At 47.5% G+C, this 16,901-nt stretch overlaps 1 protein-coding gene across 1 annotated transcript in view; it reads right to left on the minus strand.

Moving 5' to 3' along the window:
- Window positions 1–16,901, minus strand: part of HTRA1 (HtrA serine peptidase 1) — a 52,820-nt gene that overhangs the window by 15,641 nt on the left and 20,278 nt on the right. The window contains exons 2-3 of the mRNA XM_003904368.3: window positions 10,490–10,589; window positions 9,860–10,064 (exon numbers count right to left, since the gene is read on the minus strand). Of these exons, the coding sequence (XP_003904417.3) occupies window positions 9,860–10,064; window positions 10,490–10,589 (305 nt within the window). The remainder of the gene's footprint in view (window positions 1–9,859; window positions 10,065–10,489; window positions 10,590–16,901) is intronic.

Here is a 16,901-nt window from a genome sequence, read left to right on the forward strand (position 1 = left end):
AGGTTCTAAAATATAAAGCTTTTCCCCTTCTTCCACATTCTATCTCTCTCAACCTATCACACTGGTTTTGGTTTGCTAGTTATTGCTGTGGTTATTTACGGGACAGTGAGTGCAGACGCTGGAGGCCTCACGACTTGACCTCGTGCCCACCAACCCCTGGACCTCGGATCGTGCCCTGGCTAGGGGTGGGGAAGTTGAGCCAAGCATCTTCCCTAAGGGCCCACTCCTCCAACACATGGATAATGGATGACACCAAGGACACTGCCACTTCTGTGTCAGGGTGCATTAGGTACCTGGATCAGGGTGAGAGCGGCTTGACCCTGCCCAGTAGCCCACAGAACAACCATGGCATCATCAGCCTGAGCTCTGCACCACTAAGATGTTATGTGGTGCCCAAGTTGGAACCTAGAACTGCCCTGTGCCTACACCCCTTCCAGGGATGGAGGGTAGCAATGATCGCTGCATAGAAACAGGGAAGGGAAGGTCAGGTGGGGCTGGAGGTCTCAGGGGACCAGGGATTGGGGAGGCAGTAGGAGGAATCCAGCCTGAACTAAATTCCCAAGTTCTCTGAGCATGCTCCATTAGCTCATAGGACTTTATTCACAAAAATACAAATTCAAAGATAAAATTAAAACAGCGAGCTCAAGGCACAGGGCCTGTGAGTACATGGGTCACATGCCCTATGCAGCTGGCTCTTCCAGCTTCTCCAGACAGGGAGGCGGTAGACCAGGAATTCTCCAGATGCTGGCTTGGCCAGTAATCTTTCACAGAGGACTGTGAAAAGCAATGACCCATTGATATTTCAGCTTCCGTTCAGGGCTGTCAACAGCTTCAGAACCCTTCCGTTCAGGGTTCCATTCAGCTTCCGTTCAGGGTTCGGAGCGGATGAGGAGGGGAGGTGGTGGGCCAGGACTGAGAAGCTTGGGATTCAGATTAGAGAAGGTGAAGGTTATCAGCGATCACAAAGTCAAGGATGGCTGTGGTGAGCAGAAGAGCCAGGGAAGGAGGGATCTGCCAGATGGGCACGGAGATCACCAACATATACAGACTGAGAAGAACGGTGTGACCAAGTCGCCATCATGTTTCTCCAACTGACATGTGATTACTACTGTCTAGGGAGGGAAGTAGAGGAGGTAGGATGGATGGGAGGGCAGCAGGGTAGAAGCGGTTCAGGTGGGAGAGATCAGAGAAGTGGGGAGATGAAGGGAGAAAAAAGGAAAAAGAAAAGGAGAAGGAGAACAGAGGATAATGTGCCATAACAGAGAGAGAGAGCACACAAATGAACAAAATGAAACGACTTTCCTCCTCAGTGTTTATGAACACCACCAAAATATTTAGTCTTCTTTACACTATATCAGATGTTTGCCATTTCCAACATTCCCTTACTTTTCAGTGTTTAAACCACAAAATGTCAACAGTCTTCATGGGGGCCCAACAGCTAATGACTGTATATATTCGTGGCATCCAGAGGAGGAATAAGATTGTCTTGGTCAAGTCTAACTTGTGTCTCCTCCATACATCAGCCCCTTTGATCTGTCCCCTTTCATCCACCAACTTCAGGGTGGCTGATGCTGCTACAACAGCATGTAGCACGGCAGATGCTCCATAAATATTTACAAAATCAATGAATAAGTAAATAAATGAAAGAATGAACAAGCCAGGTCTTAAAAGATACATTAGGATCTTGAAATTAGGTAATAACTGGGGTTAGCCAAGGCCTGGCATTTGGGTCTGGGTAACTGACGGGGTAACCGATGCAGCCTGCTTTTCAGCTGTCTATAGGCTATAAAGCTCAGGGCTCAGGGAGGCAAAGGGAACAGCTTGTATCTCCAGGCTGTCATGGTGGGCAGGGGCTCAGCCCTACTCTATTTAGTGGGATCAGAGTCCAGCACACAGTAGCCTCTCAGCATCTGCTGAACTACACTGAAGGCACTCTGACTCCGCCTTACCCATAACCACATAGAGCTTCTTTGAGCCCCATATGCGGGGAAGTTGCCCAGGATGTAGTATTCTTTTCAGATTTATTTTAAAATGTTTAAAACATGTATAACCTCTTCTATATAAGAATAATTTGATATGGTCCATGACAAAGGGCCTTTTATAATAAGTTAATTAAACATATATTTATGACATAAAACGGGAACACAGGGAAGGCCAGTGGTTTCGTGAGCTGCCTGGTAGATAAAGCAAAGAGGGAAATACCGTGAGTCACATGTTCCCATTATCAGATTCTGGTGCTTTGTTTAACCAAAGGAACTGTTAATTCACATGTTTATTAGGATAATTAGTCCTCAGTTCACCAGAAGGTCTTATTTCTCTCTTGCCACAGAAAGAGGTCTGGATGGCTTTAGGAAACCAGCTACGGAACTGCATTGATGCTGCTATGACTGAGAGGTGATCGTATCATTGTGAATCTTTGTGCTTTCAGACTCTTGGGAGACTGACTACTTAAGACATTGGAGCTTTCTGGAGTATGAGTAGGAACCCCAAAGAACCAGAACCAACAAGAAATGAGCAACACACAGAGAAACTAGCTAACCAGAAACTTGTTCTGGAGGGTTCTAATAAACTCACAAGGAAATGACAGTTTGCAATTAGTCCAAGATCTAGGTTCTGCAGGCTGAGCAGAAATGGGAAATTAAGCAATTCCACCTGCAACTCTTGTCACCCAGCTTGTTTCCTTGGCTGGCTCTCACTGTCCTTTCTATCTCAGCTTAGATGTCACCCCTCAGATAAGATTCCCTGCCTACACTATCTACTATCTTTGCAGCCCGAGGCCTTCTACCCCTTCACCTGTTTGCTTCATGCACTGTACTTATTGCCATATTTACTTTACTTCACCCGTTTCCCACGCTAGATCTTAAGCCTCATGGCTTTGCCCACTGTGGCTGCATCCTCAGCACTTAACAAGTATTTGGCCAAGACAGATGTTCAACACACATTTATAAAATCAGGGAATTAACAAGGAATCACTAAAAGCATGAACAAACTAGAACTTGAAAGATCCATTAGGATCTCAAAATTGGATAATTGCCAAATAGCTTGGAATTCTGACAAACTCCTTTCTACCAATGTCATAGAGAAATGGACAAAAATAAGGACTCCCTCTGCTATTGTGGCAAGACCAAAGCTTCATCTCTGAAAAAAAAAAAAAACAAAAAAACAAAAAAACAAACAAACAAACAAAAAAAAACCCCACAATCTCTGGCAAAAGAAAGCGCAAACAAAATCAGCTAATCAGCTTCTCTTCCTGCTCCCCGCAGCCACCTAGTGCTTCACCTCACTTGGTTCTTATGAGCATTCCTGCCTCCAGCCACTTTCAGCTCCTCTAGGACAAGGTGTAAATTGCCTACCACTGGGGCTGGCAATTTTCTTCCTATAAAGGGCCAGGAAGCAAATATTTTTGACTTCATGGGCCATGTGGTCTTCATCCCAACTATTTAACTCTGCTGGTGCAGAATGAAAGCAGCCATAGACTCTACCTAAATAAGTGAACATGACCAGGTCCCAATAAAACTTTATTTACAACAACAGATAGAGGGCCAGCTTTGGACTACTGGCTGTAGTTGGCCAACCCTGGACTCTAATACTCTGTCACACACTTGATAAACTGTCAAATGGAACCAATTTGTATTCCCCCCTCAATGAAGAGGACAGGAGACATTCCTAAACAAATCCAGTCCCACCAACTTGGGAACTGCTTTTTCAGAACCATAAATAATAGTCTTAATCCGATTCCCTGAAAAGAGAGTGCCAGAGTGAAAAAAGCCATTACCATATTAAGAGAAAAATATAGCCAAAGAATTTCCTTGACAATCAACTAAGTTCTTGAATCTGGGCCAGAGAACACACAGGGGCTCCAGCTCTGAGAGTTTGGGGAACTGAAGCGTTTCCCATGCCAGAAGGAGCTGCAGTCAAGAGCTGAGGAGCCACGTCCCCACCCGCCTCTGGACAAAGCCTGGCACAAAATAAAAGCCAGCTTCTACTTCACTGTCTGGCTTCACATGCCCTCATGAAATATTGATTCCTGTCCCCCTAAAAATGGTAACAATCAATACAGTAATAGAAGCCTCATAACATCAACACCGTCTGTGGCATCATTAGCAAATGCAATGGTAGCCCTCAGAGTTCTCGGAGAAAAAGAAGAGACCACAAAATGCCCAGTACAGAAGGAGTGGGGGGAAAGAATCCAAAATGGAAAAACACAGAAACAAGAGGGGAGCTGGGGCGGTGCGAAGTGCATTCCAGGCTCCCAGGCACTTCCTTCATGAGGATGAGTGACAGATGACTCCAGGAGAGGGCAGTGGGTGAGCCCAGGCCCTGCGTTCTCTGATTCGCTTTTGGACGAGCTCAGGCCACTGAGTCAGCACATCTGACCATCAGCTTGCCTGAGAAGAACCGGTGTGAGTCATGGCACGCACCAGCCCACTCCCATCCCCAGCCACTGCCACGTCCCGGGGGGCTGCCTGAACCCCCCTCACTCAGCTGACTCAGGAAAGATTCGCCACATGCAGGGCCAAGTTCCGGTGGCCTGGAGAAGAGCGGCCTGCTCAGCAGCTCCCAGGACATGTAAAAGGCCCCAGGCCCCTCACCCGCGGTGACTCCCCTCTGAACTTGATGAGGATCAGGGGTGTCGGCCTCCCTGCTGCACCAGCCAGCTCAGCAGTAAGAGGACCCTCTGCAAACACAGCGGCCCCAGCGCCCAGAGGGCTCCCTGTCCAGCCACTTCAAACAGGTCTGTGGGTGCCATCTGGCCTGAAGGTGGCCGGGGGGTTGGAGGGGTGGCGCAGGCCTACAGCAGAGGGAGGGAAACCACCTCACAAGCCTCAACAAGGCCGTTTCCAAATATTTACCTGGTTGTTGGCGTCAGAGAAAAGCACCCACAGGAAAGCTCACTGTTTCCCCAGCGCTTTGCATTACCAAAGACCACAGACCTGCTGCAGCCCTGACAGGACCACATGTCCATCAAACTCCAGGCAGGCAAAGCGGGATGGCAGGGGCATCTGCAGCCAGCCTGCTGCAGGGTCATTTCCTCATTGAATATAGGACGGAAGCTCGATGCAGGAGCCGCGGGTGCCTTCCCCTCAATTCCATCCACGTGGTGGGTGCCCTTGCTTCCTCCAGGGCAGACAGCTGTGAACGTCCTACTCGGGACAAAGTTGCCAAGCACCTCCTACCTGAGGACCGATCAGCCGGATGTGTCCCCAACCCCACAGTCTAGCTGCAGAAATGGACTTCATTTGACAAATGACTGAGAAATGAGTGAGGCGACTCTAAATTGTGATCAATAAACAAGGAGGGAAAAACCAAGAGTGGAATGCAGTTGTCCCTGGGGTGATGTGTCCCCAGAGTGACGCGGTGGGATTGAGGAGACTGGGGCATGGGGCGTCACCTCACACAGTGGGGTGGGGAGAGATGTCTAAGGCAGAATTTAATCAGAGGCCTGAAGGATGGGAAGGTTGGCTCCATGAGGAGCTGGAGAGGGGCGCTCCTAGGAGGGGAACAGCCAAGGCCCCAGGGGACAGCCCTGGCCTGTGGGAAGTAACCGAGCAGGGGGTGTCTGAGCAGAGCAGGTGGGGGCAGAGAAAGGAGGGGAGGAGGGGAAGAGGAGGAGGGCCAGAGGGAGGGAGGGTGCCCAATCAGATGGGGCCCTCAAGGCCCTGGTAAGCAGTTCAGATCTCTCTCAGAACCGCAGGAGATCTGCAAAGGCTATATACAAGATGGGAAGGACATGATTCCAGAGATGCTTTTCTCCAAGTTTCTTAATCAGCACAGCTGGACAAACAGCTGTAACCAAAGTAACTTTCCCTCCTACTTTCTTCAACACATCCCATTATCTCTACCTTGTACTCCAGCCTGAAGAAACCAAACTGCTCTCTTTTTACTTTTCTCTCTCCCTCTCCCCACCCCTGCCCCAAACTGCTCAGGAAAAAAAAACCCACTGGGACAAAATGCCACCATTGGATGAAAGCTTGACATATGCTGCACACTGGCAGTGGCTCATGTCAAACACATTTGGAAAGAGTTTGTAACTAAAGCTGAACTAGTTTGCCCTCAAAGCTGCTTTCTATTAACATGTTTACACGCACACTGTCCCGACTTTCTGCAGCTGGGATTCCCTCCCCAGGCAGGCTGGCCACGGTCGTGGGTCCCAAGGAAAGAGGAGTTTCAGATTTGGGCAGAAGCACATTAAGGGATGCCCAGCCAGGGCTTCTCCTCTCCTGCTTGGAGGGAGTCAGCAGGGCTGGCAAGAGGGGCCTGCTCCATGAGCGTCTCCCAAGAGCTCTTCCAGGTCCCAAGACTCAGCAGGCAAAGTGAGCGCACATGTGCCTGCTCAGCAGTGAGAAGCAGAAAAGGAGTCATTTGGTCACAAGCCCAGAAACATCTCTGGCAACTTCAAGCCACTGGAGATGTGAGGGGAGCTCCAAGAACGGGAGGAAAAGCAGATATGAAACTGGACTCAGAAAGTGCAAGAACTCAGACAGTGCTGGGGTCTCAAGAGCAGGGCCTACAGCAGCTTCACCATGTTAGTCTCTGTGGGTGACATCCAGCTTCACTTTGCAGTTCCAGGGGGAGCCTCTGCTTGCCCTAACTTGGTCATGTGTCCGCTCCTTGGCACCAGAGGGTAGGACACCATGACTGATGGGCCCACCTACGCTGTCCGATGACGGAGATGTGAAATGCTGGCTGCTGCTGCCAGTAAGGGGGGTAGGTGGGTGGCAAGTGGACAATGACCACAGATGTCCATGGTAATTTTTATTTCACTGAAAGTCTCAAGAATATCACATTTATAGCCACGCACAGTGGCTCACGCCTGTAATCCCAGCACCTCGGGAAGCTGAGGCAGGTGGATCACCTGAGGTCAGGAGTTTGAGACCAGCCTGGCCAACATGGCAAAACCCTGTCTCTACTAAAAATACAAAAATCAGCCAGTCATGGTGGTGCGTGCCTGTGGCCCCAGTCACTCAGGAGGCTGAGGCAGGAAAATCACTTGAGCCCTGGAGGTGGATGTTACAGTGAGCGGAGATTGCACCACTGCACTCCAGCCTAGGCAACAGTAAAACTCTGTCTCAAAAAATAAAAAAAATAAAATAAACACGTTTATGAAGGACAATGGAGGACCCTCCAAGTGAAATCAGGATGCCAGGGGAGGAGCTGGGCCCAGATGATAAGCCGCCAAGCTAGTCACTGGGCCCAGATGATAAGCCGCCAAGCTAGTCACTGGGCCCATGGACGCGGCAGGCAGTCTCACCAGCTTCACTGGGTTACTCTTCAGTGGCTTTGGGGGAGGCTGGGCCACAGTCTCATACGACAAGGAGCCATGTAGGTGATTTTCATTCCTCAAGCACAGTTTCTGCTGGTTCTGTTCTGCCTTCTCTGTTTTCCTGATCTCTTTCATCCTCTTTGTTATCCCTAAGGTGACACAAAGCAAGGCCAGCCAGAGCCTCCCCCGAAATAACCCATCATCAAAACAAGGGAACAAAAGAGAAAGAGCTGGAAGAGATGCTGTTACTCTCCCTACTTCCAACTACTATCAGCAAAAAAAAGCAGTTTAGTCAGTGGAAACCAGTCTTTTGTGTGGTTGTCTGCAATTTAATATCCTTTCATTTCCAATTCCATTTAGAAAAGCCACATCAGTTCAATTTTAAATTTCAAGCACCTTTTCTTGGGGGACTTGAAACACATGTCAAACAGCACGCTGCTGGCTGAAGAGCTCAGCTCCCAGGACAGCAGGAGTCAGGTCAGACGCACTCTGCAAAGCTTGTCTATTGAGATCGTTCGTGTCTTGCCAGGACATGCCAGGGATGACACGAGGAGACAGTCTCCACCTTGGCTCAAAATTGGAAAAGAATATCCGCCGGCCAGAAGCAGCTGCACGGTATGTGCCCACGCATTCCAAACACGAAGTTACTCAGTGGGGGCGGTGTCCAGGCCAGCGCCTTGCCTGCACACAGCTCATGCCCTGCTGCTGGCTGCCTCCCAAAGGCTCTGTGAGGCTGAACAGGCCCCACGCGTGGCCACAGGCTGTGCTATTCTGACTGGCTCCTTCCGGTGAGACTACCACATCCTGGATGCCTTTCTAGCAGCCTGTTCCTAAACCAGATGCACCCACCTTTCCATGGGCTGTTTAAGGTCAAGCTGTCCCATCATTCCATGGGGCCAGCCTGTATCCCTCCAGCAATAGCCATGGGCTTGGACACGTTGGGAGCAGTAGCCTGGCTGCCTTAGGAGGGCAGGGTCATGACGTGTTTGCTGTGTGGTCTCAGACAGGTTACTAGACTTCTCTGAGTCCCTGTTTCTTCTTCTCTAAAATGGGGATAATACAGCTATTATGCAGATTAGGTGAAAAAGAACGAAGGCAGAGGCTGGCCCAATGATCCTGTGACCAATAAACACACTTTGAAAGATTAGTTGTTGCTAGAAATTCCACAGTGACCTAATAGAAATAACACACAACTGCAGCCTCACTCAAGGCCAGTTACACACACCGGACACAGACCCTATATCTACCCTGAGCCTCTTTGGCCGTGCATGGCCACCCGGCCATAGAGAGGTTATAGGAACATCGGGGAAGGAGGGTTGTAAATGTGTTAGCTGGTGGTTTTCTGAAGACTGGCCGTAAAGGAGCCTGGGCTGGGCAGCAACTTGATGCCATAAAAAGACAGAGGAGACCCAGAATCCTACCACCCAAACAGCACACGCAGAGCTGTTTCCAGAAGGAGATGTACCCAGCATGCCATCCAACAGCACAAATAGCCTGATTAATTCTACGTTTGTCTGGAATTACTCAGCCCACACCCAGGTAAAGGGTCCAAGCAGAGGGCTGGACAAGAGACCCCAACTGGCTCAGTCTCTGGTCTTTTCCTTGGCCAGAGGCAGGATTCCAACCTCCTCTGATTGTTCCCTCCATCTGAAGTCCAGAAAATTACAAGGATGTGAAGAAACTAGAAACCACGCTTTCACTGAACATGCCACACAGCAAACAAAACCTCTCTCATCAAAGTGTCGAGTGGGGGTTTTTGATGAGTCAGTAAGAAATGGATATTGTCCCAGACATGAAGACTTTGCTAAGCAAATCAACAGCAAAAATGATTGCAAAGAGAATATTTAAATAGAAAGCATTTTCAAATACAGCATTTGCCAGATTGATCTTGGTATGGCTCAGTTCTGCCCCTCCCCCCTCCAAAAAAAAGCTGTATACTCAAATGATTATAATTTGGGCAAATAGTTCAGTCAACACCCTTTTGTAGGCAAGCCACGTGCACACTAGCATACTAAAAGCTCTGAGAAGGTCTGGGAAGAAGAAATCCATTAGCTCTGTTTTAACTCAAGGTTTCCAAGACATATAAAGTATGGAATATTGTTCTGAAACACACCTCATTACCCTGCAAAACCCCAATTTGGGAGAGCTGGTTTGTTTTCAAAGTAACTGTTGACAAGTTAAGGATGGCTCAGTCTAAACCCCAGTAAATTCTATGTTCACTGTGAATGCATGACGTATCTGTGGAGGATAAATAAAATCTGTAACAAGGGTTGCCACAGGATCGGGAATGGGAAGGAGACTCAATTTTCACAACTTACCTACTAATTTCTTTACAACTCTATTGCTTTCTTTGATAAACATTTAAAACATTATTTTAAAAACTTTTATCTGGCTCCTTACAGAAGCTCTCCTGAGCCCCTGCCTCTCCCACACGCCCAGGCCATACTCAGCGTCTCCTCAAGGCCCTCCTGTGACTGGTTTAGACTGGCTTCAGTGCCCCCTGAGAATCACCCGCAATCAGAGAGCTCTGGTGCCTTTGCCAAGGGTGTTCCAGGGCATCTGAGAACTCACCTCTGCAGGCGAAAACATACTCACCTGGTGGTCAATTTTGATCAGTGCAATGTCTGCTTTCTCATCCACATCCTTGATTTTGGCTTCATAGGTGGCACCATTCTTCAGCTCAACTTTGACCCGGTGCTTGTTGGTCACCACGTGGGCATTTGTCACGATCAGTCCATCTTCCGACACAATAAACCCAGACCCACTAGCTACTGGCACCTCTCGTTTAGAAAACGGAAGCCTAAAATCCAAAGGAGTACACACTTAAGCCTGCAGCACCTTAAAATGAGCGCTTCAACACATTGATTAATGAATGGGTTCTGCAACAGTAACACACACCTAGCAATCGCTCCTTTATATATCGGGCTTAACATTTAAAAACTCAACAACCTGCCAATTTTTTGCATGCATCAAACAATTCCACTTACAAAATATTCTTAGGGAATCTCTTCAGAGCCCGAGGTTCTTTAAACATTTAGAAGGGTTAAGACTGTAGATTCATAGAGTCGAATAGGGCAAATGTTCGAAGGGAGACACACTTATCTTAAAGTAGGAAGATATTCAGTGACACTTTAACACTTTAATGTATCTCGAAAATAGCTCTCATGTTTTGCTAGTGGCGGTGAAAGCTTCAGAGGTTATAGGAAAAAGGAAGGCTCTCTTTACTTGCGAAACAATTCAATATGAACCACGGCAGGGGCGATCTTCTCCACCACGTCCGCAATAAAGTTATATTTATGGCGCAAACTATTGGGATCTTCCTGCCCTGAGAACAAAAGCAAAGAATAGATACTTAATGATACTCTGCTGTGGTCACCTAGAGAAAGACATGGGTTAGAGGAAGCCAAAATGCATGCTCAGCCTTTGGAATTCTGAAGGCGGAGTGAGCACAACTCCCCCACCTGGGCTCAGCTGCAAATGTCCATCAAACTCCCAAGGGAATGCCCACCCAGGTAAGGCAGTAAAATCCACTCATGATAACCTCTTTGCTCAGGTTCTCTGCTCTCAACAGAGTCACCACAAAATCACCTCTGCTCTGGTGTCGAGCAGAGGCACCAGCAAATGCTTCTACCTCACACCAGCCTTTCCAAGAAGCTGATGGCCCAAGTTTTTTTTGTTGTTGTTTGTTTGTTTGTTTGTTTTCTTTTTGAGATGGAGTCACGCTCTGTTGCCCAGGCTGGAGTGCAATGGCGCAATCTTGCCTCACTGCAACCTCCACCTCCCGGGTTCAAGCGATTCTTCTGCCTCAGCCTACTGAGTAGCTGGGATTACAGGCACCCACCACCATGCCTGACTAATTTTTGTATTTTTAGTAGAGACAGGGTTTCACCATGTTGGCCAGGCTGGTCTCAAACTTCTGACCTCAGGTGATCCACCTGCCTCAGCCTCTCAAAGTGCTAGGATTATAGGCGTGAGCCACCGCACCCAGCCAAGGGTCCCTTTGTGATGTGGTATCACCCTCTGCCTGCGTCCCTTCCCTGAGTCCCCACCATTACAAAGAAGGAACCCTCCTGAGAAACACCGCAGGAGCGAAGGAGCACCGGGCTTTTCTCTAGGAGAGGCTCACCAGATGGGTAGATCTGAGATTATTACGAAGAAACATGAAGGCAAAGGGGCAGCTCCTATCTTTCCCACTGACACCCCAAGGCAAGCTGAGGCCATCGTCCGTCCCCAAAGCAGTTTCCACCATGCCTTAACCACACATTCCAACCCTGCCCGGGACATCCCAGACAAAAGGCATAAGAGGTGCCTTAAGACTGTGGGTGAGAAAAAGAGGAAAATCAAACGACCATAATGCTTTATACCTACAGTCATGCACCACATAACATTTCAGCCAACCGCAGACCATAACGCCATTGTTTTTACTGTACCTTTTCTATGTTTGGATACACAAATACTCACCATTGTTACATCTGCCTACAGTATTCAGTACAGTAACCTACTGTACAGGCATGCAGCCTAGAAACAACAGGCTCTACCATCTGGCCTAGGTGTGTAGTGGGCTATGCCATCTAGGTTTGATAGGCGCACTCTGTAACATTCCCACAGTGATGAAATCGCCTAACGATGCATTTCTCAGAACGTATCCCTGTCACTCAGTGGTGCATGACCGTTTATACTACAGTGAGTGGCCCCACGTGGTGGGCGTTTCCAAAGCTACTTTCAACAAAGCTGTCACATGTCCCAATGTGAGGCTCTCACCCAGCAGGGCTAAAAGTTAGTTTCCGTCGACCAGAGGCACACACCCAAGGTAACTGATTCAGAAACAGGCTGCTAGAGATTCAGGGTTCTGGGCTCCCATTTTGGTGGCACGGGTGGTGGCAGAGGCAGTGTGTCCCTGGAAGTGCACCCTTAGCCTACTACTCCAGCTCCTAATCTCTGCCACCTGCTGCTACCTCTTAACAAGTCTGCTCAAGCAGGCTGGAGGGCTTCCAGGATGGTCTGCAGCTAAGAGCCATGCACCCCATTCTTCCCCCTTGGAGTAGCTCAGCGCTGCACAAGCAGGCTCCAGGGACCCGCACTCCTTTGTTAGCTGCTCGCTACGAATTGACAGGAAGCTTTTGGAAACTTTCACAGCAATTTCACATGGTAATCTTATGTCTGTTGCGTTGAAAAATGAATAACTGTGGCTTGTATTTCCTGTCTCATATTTTGCATTTTGTAGGTATTTTGTGTCTCATTTACCAACAGGCCTGTGTGCCTGCCCCTAACACACATGCATATACACACAGAGATGCACAGGCACACACACACAAACTCACACATACACACTATGCATACACACCCACACACGTACACACATAAACACACCCACACATACACCCACACTCATACACAGACTGTCACATAAACACCTATACACACTTCCACACAATTAATATACTCACAGATGTGCACATACACACAGAGTCACACATATATACATACAAATGCACACACACAAACACACACACACACTCACATACGTGCCTCTCTCACCACTAGGGTGGCAGCTCTTCCCCAGGCTCTAGGCTGTAAGTAGAAGCTGTGAGACGTCCCAGCCCTCTTGTGACCCATCACAGTTTCATACCCACTGGCTCCCACATCCCTACCACGCTGGGTCACGAGGGGCCATAGTAACCCAACTTGACACCACGGGGCACAGGGACATCTGGAGGACCACCTGCCTCTCCCACGCTTGCTTTCTCGGAAGTGAGAGCACATCTGTGAACAAAGGGCCCCCTTCTGTCCTGGCCCCTGACCTCTGAGCTGCTTTATTTAAAGATTGGAATCATCTCTTTTTACATAGCATGGTTTTCTAAGGTACAGAGAAAGATCCGCAACTACTAGGAGGAATAATTTAACAAATTCAGGACAGTATCATATTATTATTTTTGCTTTCAAAACCCTTTCATCAGCTGCCTTAATTTAATTTTTTCTACCTTCCTGTGGAACAGGAAAATCAGGTATCCTTCCCATATTATATATGGGGAAACTGAGGCTCGCAGACTTTAAATAACTTCTCCATGGACACTAAAATTTCTTAATAGAGAGTATAAGTAACAGGTAGATCCAGGCAAGCCCTCCCAAGCCCACAGTGTCACCAGATTTACAGCTTCTCGCTTCAACACTGGCCCCCTACAGATCTGCTACCCTCCCAGGTTTCTAGGTAGTTGGAAATAATTGGTGTGTCTCCTCGAGCACTCCAGTGGGAGGTGTAAATAAGGGAATGGAAATGTTCCTTCTGAACACAGAGCCTGGCGAACGTCACCAGAGACAGCTGTAAACAAACGCATCTGGGCTTCCTCAGACCAGCTTCCTGGGGAAAGGCCAAGAAGAGGTTTAACTCTGGCCGGGCCAGCAACACAGAGACAGCGTGGTGTTTCAGAAACTCACGAGAAGGACCATTACTAGCGCCTTCCCACCAAGGATCATTAACTGACTTCCTCTTTCTGGCTTCCCGAATTAGGTATGGGAGAATCTGCCCACGCCAGAGGCAAAAATGAAGATGGATTGAAGATGGATTTTGCTGGGCAGTTGCCTTCTCATACAGTCACAGAAAGTGGCTCCAGGGTCTGCCCACCAGGAAAGCAACAAGGGAGACCAAGGAGGATCTGGCCTGGCCACTGGAAGGCCCAGTTCCAGCCTCAGTCCCCTGGGCAGCCTCCATTTCCTCATCTGTAAGATGGACCAAATGCTTCTAGAATGAGCTGTGAAGATGGACCAAATGCCTCTAGAATGAGCTGTGAAGTCTGCTCCAGCTGCAACCTTCTGTGATGGAATCCCTGTCTCTCCCTCTCCCCAGCGTGCTACAGGAAGATAAAGAACATGTGAAATTTGAGATCAGGTCCAGGACTCTCCAAATTCTGTAGATGAGGAAACAGAAAGAAGGAGCAGTGGGAGCACAGACCATATGACAGCCTGACTGAGCCTTCGTGACGCATCTCAGATGAAAAAGCAACCATTGACTTCCATTCTTACCATCCCTGGGTGGACCAGTGGCAACAGGAAAATAGAACAGAAATAACTAAACAGAAGAAACATCAACTAACTGTTCAAAGATGGACAAAATGTCAACTGAAAGAAGAAGAAATATTTGGCTTGTCCAAATGCCATTTCAGAGTGAGGAATAAAAGTGTGTCTAAAAGCAGCTTGGTTCAGTTAGATTCCCGTTCTATTAAAAAGGCTCATCCATGAAACTAGATGGAGTGGCCACTGCCTGATGTTCTACAGAAACGCTGGCTGGCCCATCTGCTGTGATCTTAACTGTGGGTCAACTGTCTTCCTTCCAGACGGGTCAATCCCAATGGAGAATCCCCATAGATGGGCCCAGGTTGGTTCTGCCACTGCCCACTCTCCAAGGGGTTCAGGGGAAAGAGGGTGGGGGCGTCCAGGCCACTCAGCATGAGGAGAAGGCTTTGCACAGTCTCTGGCCTCAGATGGACCAGAGTGTGACCCTCAGCATGGTGCTCACATGGTGTGGCCTTGGACGTGTTACCTCACTTCTCCAAGTGTTAGCCCCTCATCCATAAAATGTGGTAACACCATCTACCTCAATGTGTTTTCTATGCTGATTTCATGATCTACTGTATATGAAATGTTTGATCAAGCCATGGCATACAATTTAGAAAGAAGAAAATCCACAGGACTGGCCACGGTGCTGCTCAGTGGCAGCTCTGTATAGGTGCAAGCACGTCACACATCAGTGGCACAGCAGAGAGGTAAAGGGAGGTGTCTGGAGACCCACTCAGCCACCTCCGCTCCTCCTAACAGTGTCGTCATATCACTGCGAGGGTATGATCCAGGGAAGCTGTGTGGCAGGCTGGTTTTTCCAGCCTTCACCTGTATCTCTTCTCCCTAGCTTACAAGGGTACCCCACTACAGAAAGGAGACAGGGCAAGGTCAGCAGATAATCTAGCCTGACTGCAGCCCAGGTGAGCACTTAAACCTGATGAATCAACCAACCTGAAGAAGGCCATTGTAATGCCCTAGTAGGTAAGGATCATGCCTCCTCCCCACACTGTTCTGTTAAGCCAGAACTGAGGAAGCAGAAGGCAATGAGGATGGGAAGCCTCCAGCAAGGTCAAGGCCTGGCCCTTTTAACTGCTCCTTTATTGAACAGAAAGCTGGAACTGGCTGCCGTTCAGTAATGGACCACACAATGAGGGATGAGAAAGAAAGAAAAGGCATCGAGATTGGAAAGGAAAATGTAAAACTGTCTTTATTTGCAGATGATATATATGATAGTCTATGTAGAAAAATTCTAGAAATCTACGAATATATGACTGCGTTTGTCAATGTCACAGGATAACAGGTCAATAAATAATTGCATTTCTATGTATTAGCAATAATTGGAATCAAAATTTTTAAAATATAACTATAACAGCATCAAAAATAAATATCGAATAATTAGGGAAATATTTAACAAGATATTTGCAAGATCTGTACACTGAAAGCTACAAAACGCTATCAAAATAAAGAAGACCTAAATAAATGGAGAGAAATACCACACTTGTGGATCAGAAGATTCGCTATTGTTAAGCTATCAATTTCTCACAAATTGACCCATAGATTAAGCATACTCCCAGTGAAAATTCCGAGCAGGATTTTTTGTAGAAATTCACAAACTATTTCTAAAATATATGTGGAGAACACAGAGCCTAGACAATCCAGAGTAATTCTCCAAAAGAAAAAACTGAATGACTTATACAGTGCTACATGATTTCATTTTTAAACAGAAAAACTGAGTAACTAAGATTCGTAAAATGGTAAGTTACAACAATTTATAGAGATGGATCTTTCCACTTACCTAGTAAATATTTATCATTACTGATATTTAACACAATAAATGGCCCGTTAAGAGTAGCCAACATTTCCTGTAACTTTATAGTTTAAAAATTGCCAGGATTCAATCCCAATATAATAAATGATTCGTCTTCCCTCTTTATAAACTACTAGTCAAGCACACAACTTCATAGATGTTGCTTCCTTGAAGCACATCATCCCTGGAGTTTTACACATAATACTTCTTCACAACTTTCAACAACTTCCTTCAAGGAGGAAGAAAAGAGACACACGCAGTGCAGGTAAGCTTCAGTCATTACTCTCCAATATTTCATGTTACTGAAAAGAGCAAGGCGTTAAGTGTTTGACATTCATTATCACACTTAACACAATTTGTTGCAGTAAAAATGAAAATCACAGTATGGGGAGTATGAATTAAAGGATAGACTTTTATCTGTGTTTCTCTCAAAAGAATAAGCACAAAGTGGAATATGTGCTTTTTTTTTTTTTTTGAGGCAGAATCTGGCTGTGTCCCCCAGGCTGGAGTGCAGTGGTGCAATCTCGGCTCACTGCAACCTCTGCCTCCTGGGTTCAAGTGATTCTCCTGCCTCAGCCTCCTCAGCAGCTGGGATTACAGACACCCACCACCACACCCAGCTATTTTCTGTATTTTCAGTAGAGACGGGGTTTCACCATGTTGGTCAGGCTGGTCTCGAACTTCCGACCTTGTGATCTGCCCGCCTCACCCAAAGTGCTGGGACTACAGGTGTCAGCCACCATGCCTGGCCGAATATGTGCTTTAGATACATCAAAA

The sequence above is a fragment of the Papio anubis genome, chromosome 11 (genome assembly GCF_008728515.1).
Source record: "Papio anubis isolate 15944 chromosome 11, Panubis1.0, whole genome shotgun sequence".
NCBI classification, from domain to species: Eukaryota; Metazoa; Chordata; class Mammalia; order Primates; family Cercopithecidae; genus Papio; species Papio anubis.